The 23,882-nt window shown below is 47.0% G+C and overlaps 1 protein-coding gene across 5 annotated transcripts in view; it reads right to left on the bottom strand.

The window, feature by feature from the left end:
- Positions 1-23,681, bottom strand: part of LOC147888079 (splicing factor U2af large subunit B-like) — a 72,648-nt gene extending 48,967 nt beyond the window's left edge. Inside the window, exon 1 of one of the 5 annotated variants that reach the window (XM_087393159.1) lies at positions 23,354-23,681. In XM_087393159.1, coding sequence (XP_087249285.1) covers positions 23,354-23,478 — 125 coding nt within the window. In that variant the 5' untranslated portion in view covers positions 23,479-23,681. The remainder of the gene's footprint in view (positions 1-23,353) is intronic. The other 4 variants (XM_087393158.1, XM_087393161.1, XM_087393160.1 and 1 more) reach the window with 4 other exon arrangements.
- Between the last annotated feature and the right edge of the window lie 201 nt (positions 23,682-23,882).

Here is a 23,882-nt window from a genome sequence, read left to right as displayed (position 1 = left end):
GATCCGCACAAATCTGACCCTAGCAGACAAACATGCCCAGGTACCTCCTACTCTACCCTCACAAGGGGCGGGCACACCCACACCAAAGGCCCTCACTCCTACTCTACACATGATACATCAGGAGATGCTCAACTCCAACAGATTGCTCCAAACAAATGGACAAAACCTGATACAAACGGTGTGGTCAATGTGCCTCCATCTAGCAAATAGGGTACTGCCTAGATGTGGACCCCTGAATACTCAAAACTGATGTGGACCCCTGAATACTCAAAACTGCCATCTACCTCCTCCTGGCACCTTCAATCTCTGTCAGCCTGCATGCTCTCGTAGAGCTTCGTGGGCTGCATAGTGATGCTTCTGGACACTCCTTGCTGCTGCTCTTCCTGGTGAAGACCTCTGGCTGGGTGCTCCACCAATCTCTGATCTGCTTGCTGCTGGAACTGCAGCCAATCTGAGATCCTGTAAACCCTAAGGGTAATAGGTGATATGCAGACTGTTCTGCCTGATTTCTTGATTCCTGGCCTCTCTGCTGTTCTGTTAGACAGCCAGTAGTAGGAGCTATGTTGAATGAATAGGCTCCAGGGCTAGGGCCTGCTTTATAGTGCTGGAGGCCCCTAGACACACCCGACCAGTCCACAGACTGGGCCGACCCAGTCTGTGGTATTCATGCAGACAGCCGACTGGTTGGTCTAGTCAGCCGACCTGGAGCCAGGCCTATAAAAGGCCCCAGCCCCCCATAAACCTCTGTACTACCCCCATCTATCTGCAGGGCCTTCTGCTCCAGGCATCTGCTGTACCTCCTGCAATTCTGCATCAGCTCCAGCCGGCTGTTCATATCCCTGCACCGACATCTGTTCCTGCTCTGAGCCTCTGCCTTATCTGCCCTGACCTGCTCTTCAGCCTCAACTTGCTGCTGTCTTCTGCGCAGACAGCTGATGATGTCTGCAAACCTGCCTTTATGCAGGCTATGCCGGGGCCATATGCCTGGTACCTGCCTCATCTGTGGGCCCTTTTGCCCAGTGCCCACCATCTAGGACTTGTGCTGCCCTCCAACAGCACCCTGCTCTTGCTGCCCACATGGCAGCCTGCATGCTGCCCATGTGGCAGCCCTGCACTCCAACTCAGATCTGCCCTGTGGCAGCCTCTCTGCCCACGTGGCATCTCTCTCTCCCAATACATGCTGCTGGTACAACTCCCCTACCCTTTCATTTGGGGGCTCATAGGTGGGGAGGTGACCATGATAATCCCAATAATAAATACAAGTGACGGCCTCAGTTTATGTGTGTCTTAGAGGAGTTTCTACAGACCATAGACCTGTTGGCCTAAGGAGTAGTAGATTGGTGGAAGAGGTACGTGGTATATGTAAGAAATCCTAGATTTACTATATTTAGAAATGTGCTAAGGAACAGAAAGGAGACTGAAATAGCAGAGAACAAGGAATAATTGTATTGCTTGAGTGTCTGTAGTGTAGCTGTAGTGTGTCATCCATACAATTGGGCCTCTCTTATATAGAGAGTGAAGAGCCACACATGAAAAGGTGTGTACTCCAAAGTGTATGTGCATGAAGAGGTGTGTACCCCTTGTGAAGGGTGTGACCCTTGATGAGAGGGTACATTACAATAGGAGTGTCTCTTCCATAGAATGTCTCTTGTGAAGGGTTGTGCCTCATAGGAAGTGTCCCGTCGAAAGGGCATACCCTTCCACAAGTGTCCATTCATCAAACCATCCATAAGTCTAAGGTATAGAGAAAGGAATACATCACAGATCGTGACATCCCCTCCCACTCAAAATAAGAGACCCTGGTGGAGATAATGAACTGATGTAGAAAATATCACGGTAAATTCTGAAAATACTGCTGTAAAATGTCAGGGTACTGCTGTAAGTCTTCATCAGATTGCCAAGTAGCGTCGGAGTCGTCCAGATCTCGCCAAAGAACAAGGAATTCCGTGATAAGTCGATGTCGAGTCTCTCGCTGTCAATGGTCCAGAATACGCTCAGGAACATAATCGTCTTCGATTTCTGGGACATAATCACCTGCAGGAGGAACTGCTTCATCGCCTGGAATGTAGGTCTTTAGTCAAAAAATATGAAATGTCGGATGGATTTTACCCCATGATGGTGGTAATTCCAATTTGTAACTTAAAGGTGAATTTTTCTTGATGATCCGGAAAGGTCCATAGTATCTTGGTCGCAACTTAGGAAACACAGACTTAACCGTCTTATAGCAATGTGGGGCTACAAATAATAGCACCATGTCACCAGTGTCAAATTCCAGGTGACGTCTATGTTTGTTGGCAGACCGTTGATACCGCTCTTGCGCTTTTCGCATATGATCCCTGACTTGGAGTAGAATGTCTTGCATTTCTTGAACCAATTGATCAGCTAGGGCCACTCGATGTTGAAGCATAAAATTCGTTGGTACAATCGGAGTGTGTCCATAAGCTGCTTGAAATGGAGTCATGCTGATGGCACTATGAAAAGAGTTATTATAAGCAAACTCAAGGAGTGGTAGATACTCTTCCCAAGCTGCTAGGCGTGACTGAATATAATGTCGAAGCATTTCTTCCAGAACTTGGTTGACTCTTTCAGTCTGGCCATCTGATTCTGGGTGGTAGGCTGAACTGAACAGTAGAGTTGTTCCCAAAGATTCGAACAGTGAAATCCAAAAGTGACTGGTAAACTTAGGATCTATGTCGGATATGATATTCTTGGGCAATCCATGGTGTCGGAGGATGTGTTGTATGAAGAGTTTGGCGATGTCCGGAGTCTGTGCACTGCTTTTGCAAGCAACAAAGTGTGCCATTTTGGACAATAGATCAACAATTACCATAATCTGAGTGTTACCTCGGGAGGATCGTGGTAGTGTTGTAATGAAATCCATGGAAATACTTTCCCACCTTTCAGTTGGAACTGGAAGAGGCTGAAGAAGTCCTACTGGAAGTCGTCGGCTTGCTTTCATTTGTTGACAAGATAAGCAAGATGTAACCAATTTGATGACGTCGCTTTTCATCTGAGGCCAGTAGTATGTTGCACTGAGTAACCTATAAGTCTTGTGGATGCCTGGATGGGCAGCATAAGGAACTACATGATGCTCTTTTAACAAAAGATGTCGAACATCCTTGTCATGTGGTACACAGACGCGATCTTGATAATACAGAAGGTCGTCCATATAAGAATAGGATGAGAAAATCTTCTGCTCGGTCGAAGGTTGATCTTTTGAAAGAACTTGTACTGCTGTGCCGAAGTCTTTATCATTGAAACACTTTCTTTTGCATGAATTCGGAACATCCACAGATAATGTAGAGATTACCATAGCTGATGCTAGAGTTAACCTGCTGAGAGCATCTGCAACTACATTACGTAGTCCTGGAATGTACTCAATGGTCATGTGAAAGTTGGCCAGAAACTCAACCCAGCGTGCTTGTCGAGCGTTCATGACTCGCTGAGTAAAGATATACTTTAAAGAGTGATGGTCTGTATTGACCACCGAGTCGGCTCCCATGAGATAATGTTTCCAAGAGCGATAAGCATGTACAATGGCAAGAAACTCCTTATCATAAACCGGGATCGGGTTTGGATATCGGAATGTTTACGGCTGTCAAAAGCAATAACTCTGCCTTCTTGCATCAAGACTGCTCCTGTAGCGATGTCGGAAGCGTCGGTCATGACCTCAAATGGAAGGTTTGGGTCAGCAATAGCCATAACTGGTGTGGTATGAGTGCTTGCTTGAGTTGTTGGAAACTCTACTCTGTTTTGGGAAGCCACTGAAAAACTGCTGTGCTTTTCAATAATTCGGACATAGGAGCTGCGATTTCGAAAAACTGATAGACCTTTGTATGGTAGAAGTTTGCCAATCCGAGAAAAGAGCAGACATCATGAACATTCTTAGGAGTAGGCCAGTTTTGGATTACCTCGACCTTCTTGGGATCCACAGAGATGCCTTGAGCTGAAATAACATGTTCCAAATATTCGAGTTGGGTCTTGAAGAACTCACTCTTCTCAATGTTGATGTAGAGAGAATTTGCGCGGAGAACTTCAAAAACTTGGTGAAGATGTTGTTTGTGCTCATGTAGGGATCTGCTGAAAACGAGGATGTCATCGAGATAAAGGATGACGAACTTATCGAGGAAAGGCCTGAAGATGTCGTTCATTGGTGTCATGAATGTGTCTGGGGCATTGTTTAACCCAAAAGGCATGACCAAACATTCATAGTGTCCATACTTTGTTCGAAAAGCTGTCTTGTACTCATCGCCTTCTCGTATGCGAATTTGATGATAACCTGAACGAAGATCAATCTTTGAGAATTGTGTTGCGTGTAGAAGTTGATCGAAGAGGTCATCGATGCGAGGCAATGGATACTTGTTTTTGATAGTGAGCTTGTTGAGGGCTCGGGAGTCGATGCAGAGGCGCATTGACTTATTCTTTTTTTCCACAAGTAGTACAGGAGATCCGAAAGGGCTGCGACTGGGCCGAATGTGACCTTTGTCGAGTAGTTCGGTCACCTGTCTTTGGATTTCTTCATTTTGAGTGTAAGAAACCCGATAAGGAGGTTTCGACGGTGGATTACTCCTGGGAATAAGTTCGATTGGGTGATCCACTAGTCGTCGAGATGGTAACTGCTTTGGCAATTCCTGTGGAAAAATATCCAGGTAGGGCTGGAAAAAAGGTTGGTTGAGGTATTCAGAAGGATTCTTTGTTGGTGTCTCCTCTACTGCCGTAACCAACAGAAGTGAAGTCTTTACTTGGCGTTTACGAACCCACTTCTTTACTTGTAGGGCAGAGGCAACTGGGGTTGAAGGAGAGTCCCTACAACCAGTTAGCTCAATAAGTTTTCCATGGTGGACAAACTCGATAGTATGGCTGCGTAAACTAATTGATGGATCATAGTCGTAGAGCCACTGTTGTCCGAGTATGACATCGTACCGAGAAAGAGGCATGATGTCGAAGTTCAACTTGTCCGTATAATGTTGGATGTGAAAAGACAAGTTTTTGATCCTCGTGTTGCACAAGAAGGTAGTTCCATTTGCGAGTTCAATCTGATAGTCCATGAGACTAGGATTGGTGGTCAACCGAAGTTTGTCAACCATAGAACTAGCTAGGAAGTTATGAGAGCAGCCACTGTCGATGAGGATAGTGACCGTTGTTCCGCGAATCGATCCTTGAACACAAAGTACTTGAGTGGCCAGGGAAGGTTCGGGGTTGCTGGCAAGGCTCAGGTGGATGGTATTTGCCATTCGAACAGCTTTGCCTTTCTTGTCTTGTGCTGGGGTAGCATCTTCTGTTTGGGAAGTGCTAGGTTCCATATTGGAATTTTGCTTTGGTCGCTTGGGACAATCGAACCATCTATGGTCGCCTGTACAGATGGTATAAAGTCCTTTTGTGCTGGAGTTGTTCTTCTTGTCAGTGGCCGCACCTTTATGTTGGGGATGACGGTGATGACTTTGTGAAGAAGAAGAGGAGCGATCCTTGGAGGAGTGCTTCTGTTGGAATCCAGCATATGATTTCTGAGACTTGTGCGGATCTTGAGATGTTGTTCTTCTTGTCAGTGGCCGCACCTTTATGTCGGGGATGACGGTGATGACTTTGTGAAGAAGAAGAGGCGCGATCCTTGGAGGAGTGCTTCTGTTGGGATCCACCATATGATTTCTGAGACTTGTGCGGATCTTGAGACTGTCGCTGACCTTGATTACCCGAGTTTTTTCTAAACCTGGGGTTATCTTGAGGGCGAGCACCTTTGGCCATAGTAGAGTTCTGTGTTCGATTAGCACTCTGCTTCCCTGTGTTTTGAAAATCTGTTATGCGCTCTGCGTAAGCAATAGCGCCAGCTGTGGTGGTGATGTTTGCTTTAAGGACATCAATGCGTAACGAGGGATGTAGGCCTGAGATGAAAGCATGAAGGCAATCATCATCAGTTAACCCATCAATCTCCAGCACCAATGTGGTGAACTGAGAGATGTAGGAAGACAAGGAGCATGTTTGCTCCAACTGTCGGAGTTTTGAACGTGCTTGGAAGTCCGCATTGGCAGGTATGAACTGCTTACGGAGCACGTGTTCAAAACGTTCCCAGGTTAACACACTTTTGCCATCCTTTAAGCAGCGTTGCCACCGTAGAAAAGCTGTATCCTTGAGGAGGGAGGCTGCCAAGGCAATCTTTTTGCCTTCAATGAGGTCAACAGTATCAAAGTACATGCGTAATTTTGCGGGCCATTGGTCAACTGTTCGGCGATTTCGTTGACCAGTGTAGGCTTCCGGAAGTTTAATGTCAAGTCTTTTAGTTTTGGAAGCTTGGAGTAAACGGTAGAGGACACGGAGTTCAGTGTTTTCTACCTCTGGTGGAAATGAGTCCACATAGTCATCTGGTTGCGTCACGTCATTCTCTGTATGTGTGGTACTGCAAGAATCTTAGAGTTGTTGGACTTTCTGGACCAAGTCGGAGATGCTGTCCTGAAGCTGGGAAATTTGAAGTTGAAGTAGTGCTTCGCCTTGTAAGTTGACTTCAGGGGTCTTTTTTGGACTTGAGTCGCTTATCTCCGGAGAGGCTGCACGCGAGCGTTGCGACATATCTGAGGTCCCCGTGAGAAAAGCACGAACCTGCGCTCTAGTTTGTACCATTCCTGGAAGAAGATTCGGGCTGCTCCCTGAGGTTGCTCATGTTGGAGGGGGCCGAAGCAGCAGGATGGAACCAGCCGTAGAAATCTGGTAAAGGAGGTCCTGTTTGAGGTAACACTGGTGATGCCGAAATGGGTGTTACTGCTCGTGAGAGTACAAGGGTAGGTTGCAGAGTCTACGGATCTGAGAAGGGATAAGGAGCTGCTGTCGGAAGAGGAGGATATCCAAGAGGAGTGCCTTCAGAGTGTAAATACTATCTTGGGGAAGGTACAACCTGTATAAGAGGATATCTGGGAGTTGAAGGAGGTGGAGAGTACCCTGGAGATGCTGAAACTGAGGGGTAAAAATCTCTCCAAAGATGGACAGTAAACTCGTGAGGAATATCGGGTTCTAGGTATCTACGTGTCTCGTGGAACACAACCTGGACTGTGCTGAGGAAGTGATGTAACTGAGGTGCCTCACGCAGAAGGTATAGGATGTGGTCCAAATCACTGGAAGGGCACGTGACACAGAAGACCCACGATGCAAAAGCTCCGAAATGGGCTGGTTGTGCAATCTAAACACGATATTGTGTGGTAGATGATGCCTGAGGTGTCCTAGAAAGGACTAGGGAATTACCAGGGGTTTCCATGCTTTAAGGAGGAGGCTTTCATTTGCTGTAATTTGATAATAAGCGTCAAATAACAATATGAAAGAGAATCCTTAGAAATAGAATGGAAAGAATCCACCTGGCATAGATTAGATCTGCCAATTAGTTGCATAGAATGACCTGAAAATCTCTGTCCAGAGGTCCATTTACTATCTTTGCAGGTTCACGTTGAAGTGTGAGCAAGAAAAAGGTGCCTGCCGAGACTTTCGAGGCAAATAGGGGCGTTGGCAAAGGCGTGGTGCAAAAAAGGGCAGATTGCGTGGAACCAAACACGCGTTTCCTGCGTTGATTTCAGAGGAAAAATGCATGTGGGGTGCGAGGAGCAGATCTGGGCCTGGCTGGTCAGAATTGGAAGGCAGCAAAAGGGCGCTTTTCACAGGCTAAAGTGGCGAGATAAGCCAGCAGGATTCAGGCTGGTCTGAATCGCGATAGAGGGGCAGAAAAACTGCTGGGCACAGGTAGGTATGGTGGCGAAAAAGGGGCAGCCTGCTTGCTTGTGGCGATGCTTGCTGCGTGCTTCCAAGGCTGATTCGCGGCAGCATGGGCAGGGATCTGGCGCTGCGAGACTGGCAGGAACCCAGGGCAGCAAACCGGCTGATGGAGGGCTGCGTATGGCGTGGAAAGGGAGGCGAGCCTGCGTGACAAATTTCCGTACAGGCTTCAAACGGGAATCGTCATTTTTTGTGAGGCTGCCTAGGTTGGGTGGTTGCCAAAAATTAAAGCGTGGGTTTAATTAACCCTTGGGTAGTCTAGGGTAAGGCCTAAGGTATGGGGCTGGGTTTTCCTTTTTAGCGTACCCTTTTATAAGGTGCTTGATGCCAAAAGGTGTGCCTATTCTAAGGGGTGTGACCCTTGGAATATGTGTACCTTTTCATGAAGGGGTGTGACCCTGTTTTCAAAAGGGGTGTCCCCACACGAAGAGGTGTGTCCTTTTTTCCACGATGGGGTATGTCCCTTGGGTGAGGAGTCAAAACTCTTCATCAAAAGGTATGTCTGATGGTGGAAAAGGTGCGTCCCTTGGTTTTGGGACAGCCCAAGCACATGAAAAGACACGATTTTTGTCGTGTCCATTCACATCAACTCGTGAGATGGAGAGGCCAATGATGACTTTAGGCAGGGTTGGCGCTAAAAATTTTTACGCTCATTCTCTCCATCTCTTCCATGCACAATGTGCACGGATCCTTCTAGCGGAAAAAGATGTATCACATAGGTGCTAGAAGGTAGGGGGCATTTCCTACAGGCACGAGCGAAATTTGCTCTAGATTTACTATATTTAGAAATGTGCTAAGGAACAGAAAGGAGACTGAAATAGCAAAGAACAAGGAATAATTGTATTGCTTGAGTGTCTGTAGTGTAGCTGTAGTGTGTCATCCATACAATTGGGCCTCTCTTATATAGAGAGTGAAGAGTCACACATGAAAAGGTGTGTACTCCAAAGTGTATGTGCATGAAGAGGTGTGTACCCCTTGTGAAGGGTGTGACCCTTGATGAGAGGGTACATTACAATAGGAGTGTCTCTTCCATAGAATGTCTCTTGTGAAGGGTTGTGCCTCATAGGAAGTGTCCCGTTGAAAGGGCATACCCTTCCACAAGTGTCCATTCATCAAACCATCCATGAGTCTAAGGTATAGAGAAAGGAATACGTCACAGATCGTGACAGTATAGGACACACAAGCTGACCTACATTCAAATCCAACCTCGTCATTGAGGAACCAGTTGTTGTATTCAGTCCCCTTCATTGAGGAAAGCCTTTAGTTGTAGTCAATGGCTCATTGGTGATTGCCAAGGCCAAACAGAATAAAGATAGTAGTCTGCATAAACTCCCAGTGCAATAGTTATGAGTGTGATGTGATGTAAGTATCCCTCTTTCTACTCAGCTAGAATTCCTGCTTCTGCATCACAGTAAATAGCCAAACAATTAATCACCACAAACTTAATCACGGGGAGCTAGAGCGCTCCTACTCAAAAACAAGGACACCGATTGGCCCCAAACGCTGACGCCCTTGCGGTATTTCTTTAATATTCATATAAAGCCAAGCAGCTGATTACAAGGTCTCCTGAAAGCTGCGCCACAAGTAAACCACTGCCCACAGAATTCCAATATCCTGCACACCTTACAATCCCTGCTCAACCTTATATGGCGAATAGGCATCCAATTACTAGGCAATCCTGCAATCCCCCTCCCAACCAAGTGAACAATAGAAACCCAAAGGCATCAACTGACTGTGCGCTACCTGCACCTACACAACCCAGTGCCCAACCAGCCAAACACAGCTGAACAATTGCAGAAAAGCCCCAGACAGCCAAACTCTGGTGCAATCAATCCACCAAGCGCTTCCAAACAAGTCGCCTTTATCTGTAGCCCTCCTAGCCACTGCCCAACAGAAAAAATCAACCCTTCTTGGCAAGGAATCAATCTCAAACACAATAACCAACCAGCAACCAGTCCGGGAACGGCAAAAGCTAGCCTTCCTCTGCCTAGAATCCATAGAAATCAAGTCACCTGAGCTGGAAAACCCTAGATCCTGCAAAGAATAGTTGATTCTGCCCTGGCACAGCCCAAAGGCAATTCAGAAGAAGTCGTCCAAGCTTGGAAAGCTCCAAAATCAGTAGCAACAGCCCAAAAGACAGCCAGAAAACAGGTCGAAATCCTTGTAGCAGCTCCTGCTCATCCTGGAAGCAACCCACACACCTGCAGCAGCCTCTATGCAGCCTGGAAGCCAATCGCAACTCCTGGACAGCCCCTGATCAATTGCGAATTTCCTAGACAAGCTCCTGGGCAAATTGTGAATTCTCTTGCAGCTCCCTGGAAGCCTCCTGGCAGATTGCAATTTCTTCTGGCAGCTCCTAGGACCTCCTGGTAGGTGGCGATTCTGTCCTGGCAGCTCCTAGCAATTGCGTGACAACCCTGTTCTCCCTCTTCTGAGCCTAAATTTGGCCTCGTGTACCCAAAAGCAGGGCTCTCTGCGCTTTTTGGAGTCTTGTTCTCAAAATAGCAATTTTTAATTGCACCACTCTTTTGGCCCTTGTTGCACACTTTGGTCCTAGAATTAATTGCCTAGTAATTGGGCACACATTCACAATTTCCAAGGGCCCTTAATTCCCCAAGTCCCACGTACATGGCCAGACTCTAGCACCCCAGAGGCTCAAGGCAGTCACGCGTAAATTATGAAAGTCGCAAATCAAAAGTCCAATTAATTCACGTCCTCGTGACAAGTGAGAAAGTTATGTAAGCTTCCTGCCCATTATTAAGGAGAGCTCTAAAGGCTGGAACCTACATGTAGCACACACAAAAAAAGACTCGAATTATGTTTTTATCAAGATGGAGGATAAGATCGTTTCGAAAAGGCAATTGGAATATTCACAAGTCATCATGAAAGAGATCAAAGAACCGCAAAAGGAGCTAGGTCTTTCATTGCAACTGTCAAGAAAGAAGGTAGCATGATAGTCCAACAAAACCAATAGAAACATGGTTGGTTGGACGTTAATAACTCATGGTTGGTTGGTCAACTCCATCTGAAAAAGTATTTGGGGGTCAATGTCTTCTTTCATGTGGAGACATGATAAGAAGACACACGAAAGAAGGGCAAAAAGGATCAGACTATCGCGCTCATCAAAGTCTGATGACATTGGAAAATCAACCGCTGGGATACGCTTCAGGGCAATCTAACGATTTATATATCTAGATGAATCCACGAACATGCCCCAACTCATCCTCTAAAAGCACAACATAGTGCAGTTTCAATCTCATTATAGTCACTCATAAGGCTGAAACCATAAACTTCATCACGCATAGCAAGGACTAGCTACTATGACATCCCCACCAACGTCATCAACGCCCAACACTGCTTGGTAAATATATTTATTTGAGTATCACTTGTGGTGATAGTTGTCCTTAGCATAATTTAATGGTAGTCTAATGATTTACGTGAGTATGGGTTGGTAAATATATTTATTTTGAGTATCACTTGTGGTGATAGTTATCCTTAGCATAATTTGATGGAATATTAAATATTAGAAATGAGAGCTCAATCAATGGATATACCTTTGTAAGACTAGAATATGTCCAATCATAAAATTGAGATTTTTGGCCTACCCTCTGGGTAGCCTTAGCAGCATTTCAAATTGGGCAAAGCAAAAATTAGGCATTTTTAAAATTCGTGACAGTGCATTTTTCCTATTGGACAATATATGTTGATAGGTGGCTTCTCTTCATTAGCTCTGGTATGGACTTAAATGCACACTTTAAAGTGGTTGACTCTCTCTCTCTCTCTCTGTCTCTCCCCCCCCCTTCTTTATCTCTTAAAGTCTTCCTACACACCATCTCCACCTTTTCTTGCTCCCCTCCGCCCACGCACCCCCCCCCCTCTCTCTCTCTCTCTCTCTCTCTCTCTCCTTTATCTCCTGCAGTCTTCCTCCACACATCTCCAGTGCATTCTTTTTTGTTTGCTTTTTTAATCTTGGGCAGGCCTTGTGAATGATTAAATATCATTCACCTTGTTTGTTGTTCTAAAGTCCAAAATAGGAAAAAAAAAACAGAAGAGAAGAAAAAAGAGGTAACAAAAACTTTTTTGAAAAACAAAAGGAAGACATACTTAGCAAGCAAAGCAACACTTATGTCATCATCAGTACCCAAGCATAAGCAGCTATATTGGGTTTATAAGGACACACAGAGTCTCTTGGGCAAACCCCAATGCTACTAAAATATGTCAAATAAACAAGAGAGAAAGAAAACAAGAAATAAAGAAGAAAGGAAGAAGGTGACTAAGCAAAAATAAACAAGCAAATCAATGGATAGACAATCATGCTAAGAATGTAGAAGATTACTAGAACTACCCATGGGGGACAGCTAATCATCATTGCATGATGGGATCCCTTGATATTGGATAATTCAAAATGCATTGTTAAATAATCTAAAGAGATTGGTATTATAGTGTCCATCCAAGTGTATGATAATATTCCAAAAAAGGATGATGAGAACTTGATGATAAGATCTTTTGGACATGTAACTGCTTGGTAGCATTAAGGTACTTATGCTTGTGTTGGAAGTATTCAACATGATTGTGTCTATAATTATTTGGTACAGTGGTATTAACCTATCGTTTACACAACTCTGAGATGAGAGAATTGGTAAGAGTAAGTAAATTATGAATCATGATCAGTGGACCCTTGGACCAATACTTCTTATAACACTCTGGTAGATACTGGAAGAATACTATCTTTTAGAAGCTACTTAAAGAATCCAATTTATCCAAAATGTGGTAAGGGGAATAATTGAATAGATGACAAATGATAAGAGAAGGAGAATCTTCACAGATGACAAATGATTAGAAAAGGAGAATCTACACAAATAGAGGCAATGGCAACTGTATATATAGCAGGGGGATACACAGGAGAGAGATGCTCCTGAAGTGATCCTGAATAACGGAGTGGGCAGGGCTATAAATGGCCTGCCACATAGACCCGACCCAGGGCCAGCCAACTGGCTAACTCCAGGGTCAGTCAACAGACCAGGCTAGTCGGTTGAGCTGACCTCCAAGTCGGCTAACCCAGCCAGATAAGATAAAAGGCCTAGCCAACCAACCCTAGAAGCTGGGCAAGACAGCCCCCCCAGCAGCCTTGGAAAGGCGTCCAAACATAGTCTATTCTCACCTGAATAAGGGCGGGCACACCCACAAAACAGCCCTCACTCACTAGAAAATGCACATGACTACAACACCCTCCCTTGCAGCTCATGGTGAGCATATAATCTGAAGAAACAAGTCAATGAAGATGCAACCATGGACCCTCCAGCAACGGTATACTGGATTCACCTCAAAAGAGTGCACCGAATAACCTAGATCCTCCAACAACAATGCCACCTCCAACAGAGAAGGAATCTTCCTCAATTGTGATTTCCCAAGCCAGTCGCACTGAGTTCCCGGTGGGGCATAATGATCTACGGTACCCAACAGGTCCTGTATCCTCTTGTGAACACATCACGAACGGAAATCCAAACTTCAAACGCCGGTACACACCAGATCCGCAGTCTCTGCACCACCAAGCAGAACCTCAAAGTCATCTGGTTCATACCTCCACATTGTTACCTTACTTGCCAGAATTCCAACTGATTAGGGCCAAAGTAGCCCACACACCCTCCCACAAACCCTCCCTGGCTGTGACCCGTGGGGGGGCCCAGAGCTAGTGCTAGAATGCTAGGGTAGTCGTGGAAATAACTGCCTTAGAACCTCCAGACTAAGAAGAGGAATTTGGCTCTAAGTCCTGATCCTTAGTTTTCTTCTTGAACCTGCGATCTCTTGCCAGATGCCCATGCTTAGTGCATTTGTAGATCCTCGCAAGGATAACCCCTGATGTAGAGGTCAGGTAACCCTGTGACATTGTACTCCCACATTAAGAGTACGAACCTCATACCACGCAGAACCTTCTGTGCACAGATGTCTTTAGGAAGACATAGATCTGGACAGGCTCCATCCTACAAACATCCAACTCTTTCTTGATCCTGCTACAGATCATAAAAGGTTTTAGCTTCATAAATTGTCGGCAAATACATGTGTCACAAGCATCCCTCACCCCGTGGCCATCTGCCTAACCCTATGGCAGCACAAGGGTTGCCAAACTCCCCAAAGCAGCAAACAGCAGGAGCAGCAAACATGGACAACAGCCCTGTCGACCCAACATCCCACAGGCCACAAGAGATGGCCGTGGGGGTCCATATCAGCATGAGCCAGCCGTACAGCTCAAGATAGGTGCAAACTGCTGCCACGCAGGCAGCAGTTCAATCACTAGTCGCAACAAGCATAGTCTGCCACCTCAACAGGTTGATAGCCCTCGTCACCAGATCAAGTACCTAACACATCAGCAAGTTGAACCAAGTACAAGCTCAGTCAGCTTATACACAGATGAGGTCGGCCCTCTATTAGGTCAGGCCAAATCTGGTAAAGGTTGGGGCCTATATAGGTAGCCCCTCCTCTCATTCTACAGCATCCCCTAGCCCAGCAGCCCCTTTAGCCTCGCCAATGTTGGAAATATTAAGGAAGTGGTCAATGTTAGGTTAGCAATAAGGTTACGGGAACTTTGACCCTCATTGAGGTTTTCCCCCTTTAACCATAGTTAGTGCTATGAGTTAGTTGTTTGTAACCCCAGTTAGGAATACACCCTTAGGGTTTGGTTTTATACGCTTGTACTTCATTTCAGCTTCTCATTCTCAATTCCGTAGTTCAGCAAGTTTGGAGGAGTTTATCTCATATTTCGACCTGTTGCACTTGTTTTTAATCGGCTGCACATGTTTTTAGTGGTTTTGACTGGCTTCAAGCTCCTCCTGCTGATTTGATCAAGGGCGACCTGTTTTGAACTGATTATGAGGCTTCGGTCTTGATGACAGAGAAAGAGGAGGCCGCCTATGTCGGTTACGTAGAAGCTGAGCCCTGAAACGGTAAGAGACCGAACTGGGGCTGAGAGAATGAATTTGAAGCTTTCCTATGACCGACTCCGGGGAAGCCTCCTGTGAACTATGGGGTGTTCTATCAATCACGTTTGCCAAAAGGCCAACATAGATCTGTCCCTCAACTGCCTGAGGACGTCCTGAGGGGGCTCTCTCTACCTGCTTCCCCTGGGAAGGGGAAGCTGGTGGAGGGCTTGTACTCGCATGTTGTCGACGGTGGGTGCGATGTCTACGGTTCTTCGTGGCTCTTTAGCCTGGCTTCTTCCGATCCACCCTGATCCAGATCCCCTCAGAAGGTTCCACCTAAGGCATTTGGGACTCCTGCTATTGTTTGGCTAGCCGCTGGGATTTGTCCTCTCGCCTCACATTGTTGGCCTCGGCCAGAGTGTGTGGGTGGGTGGGGACCTACCTTATCCAAAGAACAGGGCCTCGCCAGGTGTCCCATCTACTTGCAACGTAGGCACTAATTAGGGAGGTCGAAGACATGGACCCTCTGCCAAAGCTCTCCCACATCTATTGTCTCAAGGAACGGCAAGGTCTCTGAGCACTCTACGATGACCTTTAGTCGTGGGACCGCGTCATCTACAAGAATCAAGACTGCTGTGATAGTTGGGGACTTCACAACACTGTGCCAAAACAACTTTCGATGGAGGACAAGATGGACACTTACACTTTGGAGCCCCAAGAACCGAAGCATCGCTCAGAATTGTGCCATGAGGTGGGTCGTGTCCATGTCATCAGGTACGAACTCGTGATATCATGATATGAAGAACACTAGGCACGGCCCAAGAAAAATGTGACTCTGCTCCGCCAAGGCCTAGGTGGTAATGGGGGAGCTCCTCAGCTGAAGAAAGACTCCTTCCATAGATGGTGCCCTCTTGGATGTGGTCACCAGGTATGGCCAAGCTCACCTAGATCCAATCACGAACCCCGGCTCCTCCTAGGTCTGAGGCCAACAATATGGCCCGCCAATGCTCTGTCTTGGAGGGACTTAGCAGCATTCTTCACCTATTGTTTGTCCTCCGAGGAACGTATAATCCAAACGGCTGTGGGAGTCAAGAGAGCTGCCATGGGAGCCCAAAGGGTCTGTTAGAAATGACCCAACAGAGGGTACACGCAGCGGAAATAATGCCCAGGAGCTCACACAGTGTGTGGTGTGGGTGTGGAATCACAAACTTCTTTACTTATGTGCATTCAATAGGTGTGCAGACTCATCAATAGACAATGAACCAAACTAGATAGAGAAACCACCAAATAATATATTTCCGTCCACAAATATGGACACAATACAAAATAGACAGATCCAGAGTCCCACCAATGGTGTGGTCCTCTGATCTTGCCACAAAGTCCTTCTCCTATCTGCTGGCTATCTCTAGACTAGAGTCCGCGTGCTCCACCTCGAGCGTGAGTAGACTTTCCGTCTAGAATGATCTTCTCCACCTTGCTGTCTGGAAACCAGTCTAGGTGGGCAGCTTCCTGCAAGCTAAGTCTGCAGCACAAGATACTTCTTTCTCCTCCTGACTGTAGGCCCAAAGGTAGCCCTGCTGCTGCTCCTTCTGCTGGTGGAATTGCTGCTCCAGATGATGATCAAATGAGGCCTGAATAGCCTCCTTATATAGGCCCCAAGGGTGGGCTGATAAAAACCGACCAGCCTGTTACAGACTGGCCGACCAGTCTGTAGCTGGTCCAGCCCTATAAGGCACACAAGTCAGGCCTTTTATGGCCCAAACTTCCAGGGCTTTTGGCCCTCCATTCAAGGCAAATATGCAGCCTATAAAAGGCCTGCCACCTGCCCACTGACAGTCACATTCCTTGCTGCAGATCTGGGCCCGCACTCCCTGCCATGTCTGCGCCTCTGCAAACAGTGCGCCTCCATGTCCTAGATCCTTCGCAATCTGTCCCAGACTATCTTGCTTCTGCTCCGGGCTTGTTCCAGCTCTAACGCTCCTGCCTGAGCTCCGTATGCCAGCCGTACAGCAGGCATCTGTATTCTGCCATCCTTCCGTACTTTCCTGGCCCTCTGTCCTGCCCTTAACAGTTCTAGATGTGCTGCCCTCATGCCAGCCATGATGCTGTCTATGTGGCAGCCCCTTTCTCTCTTTTCCTGTTGGGTACTGCCCTAGGTCCCCCTCCCCCATGCTCTCCTCATATGGGGGCTTACAGATGGGAAGGTGACCTTTCCAACACCCCCTCTCACCGACACATCTCAGCCCAATGCCAACACGTCGATGAAGATGCTCCAGTAACTCCCTGGTCGTAGTCCTCTGGAACCTTTCGGTGTCGAAATCCTTTCCTGGCTTTTCATCCAGTGGCTCCTGCTCCACCAGGTCCGGTTCTGCTTCCGCACACCATCCTGGTACACAGGTCCATCTCTGGTAGCACCTCCTGGTACCACCTCCTTCAGTACATTCCCGCCTCTGAACTCGAGCAATCCAGCCGTCACGATCTTCCAGTCGTCCCCCTCATAATGAGTGAACAACCTGGAGTCTTCCAGGCACCATGCTCTGAGGGTCTGTTTCAACCCGTCCTTCCTTTGGCAAGGTCTGCGACCAATGAATATTTCCAGATAATCTGGACCATGAACTCTCGCTGAGTTCTCAAGCAGATACTCTTCTGGCTCCAATACTCTTTGTCCACCACCTTCTAGCAATCTGTGTCCGAGATTTGAAGAAGCACCAATACTTCCCCTTCTGCCTTCGAAGAAGGCCAATTCCTTCCAATCTCTTATCACCTGAGACAAATGAAGAGCAGAATCTCCCCACAGCATGCTATAAAGACTCAAATGCAGAATATCAAATACATACCAGACTATTGTACTGCCTGAATGTTCGCTCTGAAAGCAAACCCTGTACCTCAATGAGGCACCCGCCAAGATCCTGTGTAATCCTGTACTGTCCCCTTCTGAAGTCCAGCATCCATCTGACCATGAGACCCCAGGGCCTTCCATAGAATCCACCCTCGTGTTAGTGTCAACAGCCACACACCTGGAAGGTACCAAGCGCTCCATAATGTCCTTCACCTTCACAAAGGTATCTGACTCCTCGTCGACCCACATCTCTATGTCAGACATCCTGACTGTGATTTCTGGATCAACATACCTGACCTCGGTAACACTCGGTGATGTCACCAGGAACAATTCTTCGATTACTACATTAGCTTTGGCCTTTCCCTCTGAATCTGGGTCAGACTCCTGTTTGTTTTTCAGATCCGCCTTTTTCTTTCTGCAGTCTTTTGCAAAATGTCCGGGCGTATCACAATAGAAACACTTCTTCTTGTGCTTCCTCTTCGAAGTCCCCTCGTCATCAGAGTCATCTTTATTGGACTTGCCATTGTTAGGCTTGCCCTTTCCCTTACCTGCGGAATCCTTCACCAGCATCGCCTTGTCATCTTTGTCCTCGTTGTAGAGCTTCTCCCGAGCTTCCTCCTGTAGCAGTAAGGGACACAACTCCTCAAATGTCAGAGGTTTGGTCCTCTGTCCTACTGTCACAGCCGTAACAAAGCTCTTGAAACTCCGAGTCAATCTCCTCAGTACCATCAAGGCCAGATGGCATGAGTCTGTCTTCTGACCAATTGCTGCCAGCTGATCCCGCACCACCTTGACCTTCGTCAAATGGCTATGTACCGTATCGCCTTCTTCCATATCAAGATTGTAGAGTTGATGCTGAAGAAGCACGATCCGGGAGGTATTATCTGTCTCGTACAGATCCTTCAGGGTGGCCCACGCCTCTACTGACGTCTCGGCCAGCTGGATATGCGGAAGAACACAGTCCGCCGTAGTCCCTATGATTATTGCCAGGGCATGGGCATCTCTTTCTTCCCAAGCTTCAAGCTCCTCTCTGTCTACTGTCATGAGTACCTTCCCTTTACTGTCCACCATGTCTGCCGGCTTCGACTCCTCTCCCGTGGTCAGCTTCCACAACTTCCGAGCCACTAAATGACTCCGGATCTTCACTTTCCAGATCGGGTAATTAGTCCCGTCCAGGTTCCCAGACTCTCCAAAGTTAGGGATAGTGAAAGAGATAAAACTGGAGGAGGAGGAAGGGATAGCAGGGGCTGAAGAGGCTGTCGACATCTCTGCTGTATATACCGCACAGCAAAGTCAACCAAACTCAAATGCAGTAACCCAGAACTCTGAACGCACCTGACTGAACCTGAGTCACCCTCCTTCTCGCAAGGGCACGATCCTCCAGTCGTGGAAGTCGATTCCCAAGAGCTTCTGAATCAGGGTCGTCCTTCAGCAAGGTCCCTGCCTTCAGGCTCCCACACCTGTGAGCCTCCTACTTGGGCTCTGATACCATGTTAGAAATGACCCAACAGAGGGTACACGCAGCGGAAATAATGCCCAGGAGCTCACACAGTGTGTGGTGTGGGTGTGGAATCACAAACTTCTTTACTTATGTGCATTCAATAGGTGTGCAGACTCATCAATAGACAATGAACCAAACTAGATAGAGAAACCACCAAATAATATATTTCCGTCCACAAATATGGACACAATACAAAATAGACAGATCCAGAGTCCCACCAATGGTGTGGTCCTCTGATCTTACCACAAAGTCCTTCTCCTATCTGCTGGCTATCTCTAGACTAGAGTCCGCGTGCTCCACCTCGAGCGTGAGTAGACTTTCCGTCTAGAATGATTTCTCCACCTTGCTGTCTGGAAACCAGTCTAGGTGGGCAGCTTCCTGCAAGCTAAGTCTGCAGCACAAGATACTTCTTTCTCCTCCTGACTGTAGGCCCAAAGGTAGCCCTGCTGCTGCTCCTTCTGCTGGTGGAATTGCTGCTCCAGATGATGATCAAATGAGGCCTGAATGGCCTCCTTATATAGGCCCCAAGGGTGGGCTGATAAAAACCGACCAGCCTGTTACAGACTGGCCGACCAGTCTGTAGCTGGTCCAGCCCTATAAGGCACACAAGTCAGGCCTTTTATGGCCCAAACTTCCAGGGCTTTTGGCCCTCCATTCAAGGCAAATATGCAGCCTATAAAAGGCCTGCCACCTGCCCACTGACAGTCACATTCCTTGCTGCAGATCTGGGCCTGCACTCCCTGCCATGTCTGCGCCTCTGCAAACAGTGCGCCTCCATGTCCTAGATCCTTCGCAATCTGTCCCAGACTATCTTGCTTCTGCTCCGGGCTTGTTCCAGCTCTAAGGCTCCTGCCTGAGCTCCGTATGCCAGCCGTACAGCAGGCATCTGTATTCTGCCATCCTTCCGTACTTTCCTGGCCCTCTGTCCTGCCCTTAACAGTTCTAGATGTGCTGCCCTCATGCCAGCCATGATGCTGTCTATGTGGCAGCCCCTTTCTCTCTTTTCCTGTTGGGTACTGCCCTAGGTCCCCCTCCCCCATGCTCTCCTCATATGGGGGCTTACAGATGGGGAGGTGACCTTTCCAACAGGGTCACCACCAAGATTTCCTTTTCCAGGAAACAAGTACAAAGCGTTGTGCTGCTAAAGAAACAATAAAAGACATGAGGGGGTGGTTACTCTAGAGGAATTGAAACCCTCTAAAAGCCCAACCGGGGGGGGGGGGGGGGGGGCTAGACCAGCTAAAGTCATGCTTTAGTCTTCCACCGCAGCAGGGAGCTCCTCAGCAGGCTGCTGGCAAGCAGGGAACCCAAAAAGACCCTTCAACCAGGCTATGTGAAGCTCGTTTGTGTGTGTGTGTGTGTGTGTGTGTGTGTGTTGGGGGGGGGGCCAAGGAAAGCGGAGGGGAGGTGGAAGAGCAGGCAGGAGGGGGCAATGCTGAAGGTGGAGGGGGAGGCTGAAGAGAAAAGAAAGCCGGAGGAGGTTGAGGGCGGGGATGCACGTAGGAAGGGGGGAGGGGATCAGAGGTGGAGTAAGGGGGGGTAGCGGCAGCTTGAGCATAGGCAGGTAAGCCTTTTGAGTACACTCACTCCAAGGTCTTGAGCGAGTTGGGGCCTATATGAGCAGCCCCTCCCCTCAATCTACAGCATCACCTAGTCCAGCAGCCCTTAGCCCTACCTCAGCGCCCCTAGAGCTCCCCAAGCCTCTCTTCATCCCATCCTTTCATGGGCACAATTTGCTCAATCCCCCCACAGGTAGCCACACTGCACAGCCAATGAGCAGCCAGCATAGCCTCAGTCTACAGTCTAGCTCCACCCAGATGAAACAGATCAGCTCTCTTTAATGAGGACCAACAGTGTATGGGTATCTTGTGATTGCAAGGCCCATAGTGGCTTGTATGAGTTACTTTTTGATTTGTGGTAGCTCTCAGATTTCTTCACTGTAGTGCACTCCACAAACTCCTCTGCATGCAATAATCAAACCCTCCTAGCTCTCAGTTTTCCTCACTCTACACATTTCACAACCTCCTCTGCATGAAATGGTACACAGTTCTAGTACCACTGTGTACCTGGATACCAATGTAAGAAAGGGCAACTGTACCCTTCGTGTTAAAAAAAGGAAGCACAGCTAGACAAGCTTGAACTCTAACCGAGTTAAAAGCAAAGTAGAAAGAGCTAGAAGAAGCGACGACAAAATAATGATAAGACTCTCATTTGAGACGATATGCTCATGGACTGCACAGATTCAACTACCATATTCATCATTGAATAAATGGCCTTTACACTGCCCAGGATCATCGCACAGCGCATGACATTTTTCCTCTCAACACCTATAACCTAAAGTCATTGAATTCTGATGATTGAGCAATAGTGGCCAAAGATTCAGCCTGTACAGGGAAAGACACCACATTATGTATGTTCATGGTTTCCTGTACATATACCTAGATGAATCCAGGAACATTCCCAAACTCATCCTCTAAAAACATAGTGCAGTTTCAATCTCACGAGAGTCACTCATAAGATTGAAAACCATAAACTCCATGTACGTTTATGGTTTCCTGTACATGTCAGCATAACCACAGCTGACTAGGGGATGAGATGAATGCACACGGAGATCGAAAGAATGTGTTGCTGCACATGTTGTGGGGAGATTTATAACACGTTGTGGGGGGGAACAAATCTTCGTTTCGCACTTTTGCAACTTGTCCATTTCCTCTCCTTTTAAGGTGCTTTAAAACCCTTTACCAAGGCCTTTAGACCTTAGCCTTGAGGCTCCATCCACTCCGCTCACCTATCATAAGGTGAACCAGCCTTCTTCTTCTTCTTCCTTTCCCTAGGTCATCTGCCCGTTACTAGAGACTTGGACTTCAAACTTCCATACATTTCAGAGACTCTTAAGCCTTGTTTTTGCACATATAGCGTATACCTTCAAACCTAAAACTTGATTCTGATCCTGATTTACAGGGGGAAACTAGAAGATATTCTGATCCTTGCTTTACAGGGGGAAACTAGAAGATATGACATTTTGCCTCTCAACACCTATAACCTAAAGTCATTGAATTCTGATGATTGAGCAATACTGGCCTCAGATTCAGCCTGTACAGAGAAAGAAACCACATTATGTATGTTCATGGTTTCCTGTACATGTCAGCATAACCACAGCTGACTAGGGGATGAGATGAATGCACACGGAGATTGAAAGAATGTGTTGCTGCACACGTTGTGGGGAGATTTATAACACTTTGTGGGGGGGAACAAATCTCCATTTCGCACTTTTGCAACTTGTCCATTTCCTCTCCTTTTAAGGTGCTTTAAAACCCTTTACCAAGGCCTTTAGACCTTAGCCTTGAGGCTCCATCCACTCCTCTCACCTATCATGAGGTGAACCAGCCTTCTTCTTCTTCCTTTCCCTAGGTCATCTGCCCGTTACTAAAGACTTGGAGTTCAAACTTCCATACATTTCAGAAACTCTTAAGCCTTGGTTTTGCACATGTGGCGTACACCTTCAAACCTAAAACTTGATTCTGATCATTGACTAACAGGGGGAAACTAGAAGGTATGACCGATAACTAGCAAACAAGTGGTGGTGTATATACGATAGCTTCTTTACATGCATCTGTTTCAACTTTAATATTGCAGAGTACTTCCAAGTGTCTGCTATAATATGCAGAAGTAAAGAACAAACTCCTGTATGTGCTCACAAGTTTTGCGTTCGAAAATAACTTGCTATATACTTTAAAGACACTTAAAGTCTAACCCAAGATGTGTCAAATATATGCTGTATCAAATGTATAAACTTGCGATTAATCCTGTGTTTAATTATGTTTTGATGGACGTTAAGCTTTCTTAAACATAACATTTCAGGTTTTTCATAGCGTCTATTAGATGTTTGAAGAACTAACATAAGGCCGACTCCCCGAACAAACTAAGTGATTGAATTTCCAAGGGACATCCACCATACTAATCCTTACATGATAGCTTCGTCTCGTCAGTCTCCTGTACCCCGCTAAGCTACCCTAGCTTCGAGAAGCATTGCAGTTAATTGCCCTCATTGCGTGCCTACTTCGTGAAATTTTCTGTCTGGTAAGAGAAAGAACTATCCCCATAACTACTCAAAAGTATCTCAAGAAGCCTTTTAGACTCTGAGAGCCTAACGTAAGACATCGCAGCCCTACCTGAACGAAGTAAATTAGAGGCTCCCAAACCTTTCTAAGCAGCAGATCGAGCGCGAGTATATTCCCGTTGCTCATTATTCTGACATAATCTACTCAAAAAGACAGACGATATACTCGTACTCTGGACAGAATACGCTCAAAAAATGCAGGATTTCTACTGTTGCGAGCGGGGTACCTCTCGGAATCGACTTCCGTACTCTCGGGCGTCCTTGAAGCCATTGAAATCTCGACGAGCGCCATCGTCATGGGTAGCTCGGTGGGAAGTTCGACCACGAGAAGGACCTGATCGGTCCTCGTCATCCCCGGCCATGGAGCTCGAGCAAATGCTAAACACAACACAATAAACTGAAGAAATTGTTAAGAATGTGACGATGGGTTCATGTCATGAAACAGTATGGGTTCATATCATGGAAGAGTGTGGGTTCATATCAGGTTGTTTACACACTAAGAGGCTCGCTCCGCGGCGGGCGGCGGCCAATTCAACAACACCAGACAGAGTTTTTTAACGATGCGCGGGCATCTACACACACACACACTGCCCGTCACCACGCCTTCTAGTCCTACTGCCCTCCACATCTTGCCCTCTCCAAGCCCTTCCTTGAGCAACGACGCTTGGCTGCCCAACAATCGGCACCCTTCAAATCTACCAATCACCTCTGTGTTCACGGTCCCACAAATTACAAAACCACTGTTGGGCGGCCATT

The sequence above is a fragment of the Dipteris shenzhenensis genome, chromosome 22, assembly GCF_047967505.1.
Source record: "Dipteris shenzhenensis isolate YYH24624 ecotype China chromosome 22, Dip_SZ_1.0, whole genome shotgun sequence".
Taxonomy (NCBI): domain Eukaryota; kingdom Viridiplantae; phylum Streptophyta; class Polypodiopsida; order Gleicheniales; family Dipteridaceae; genus Dipteris; species Dipteris shenzhenensis.
The sequence above is the reverse complement of the archived record's forward strand: the minus strand, read 5'-3'. Positions and strand labels throughout refer to the sequence as shown.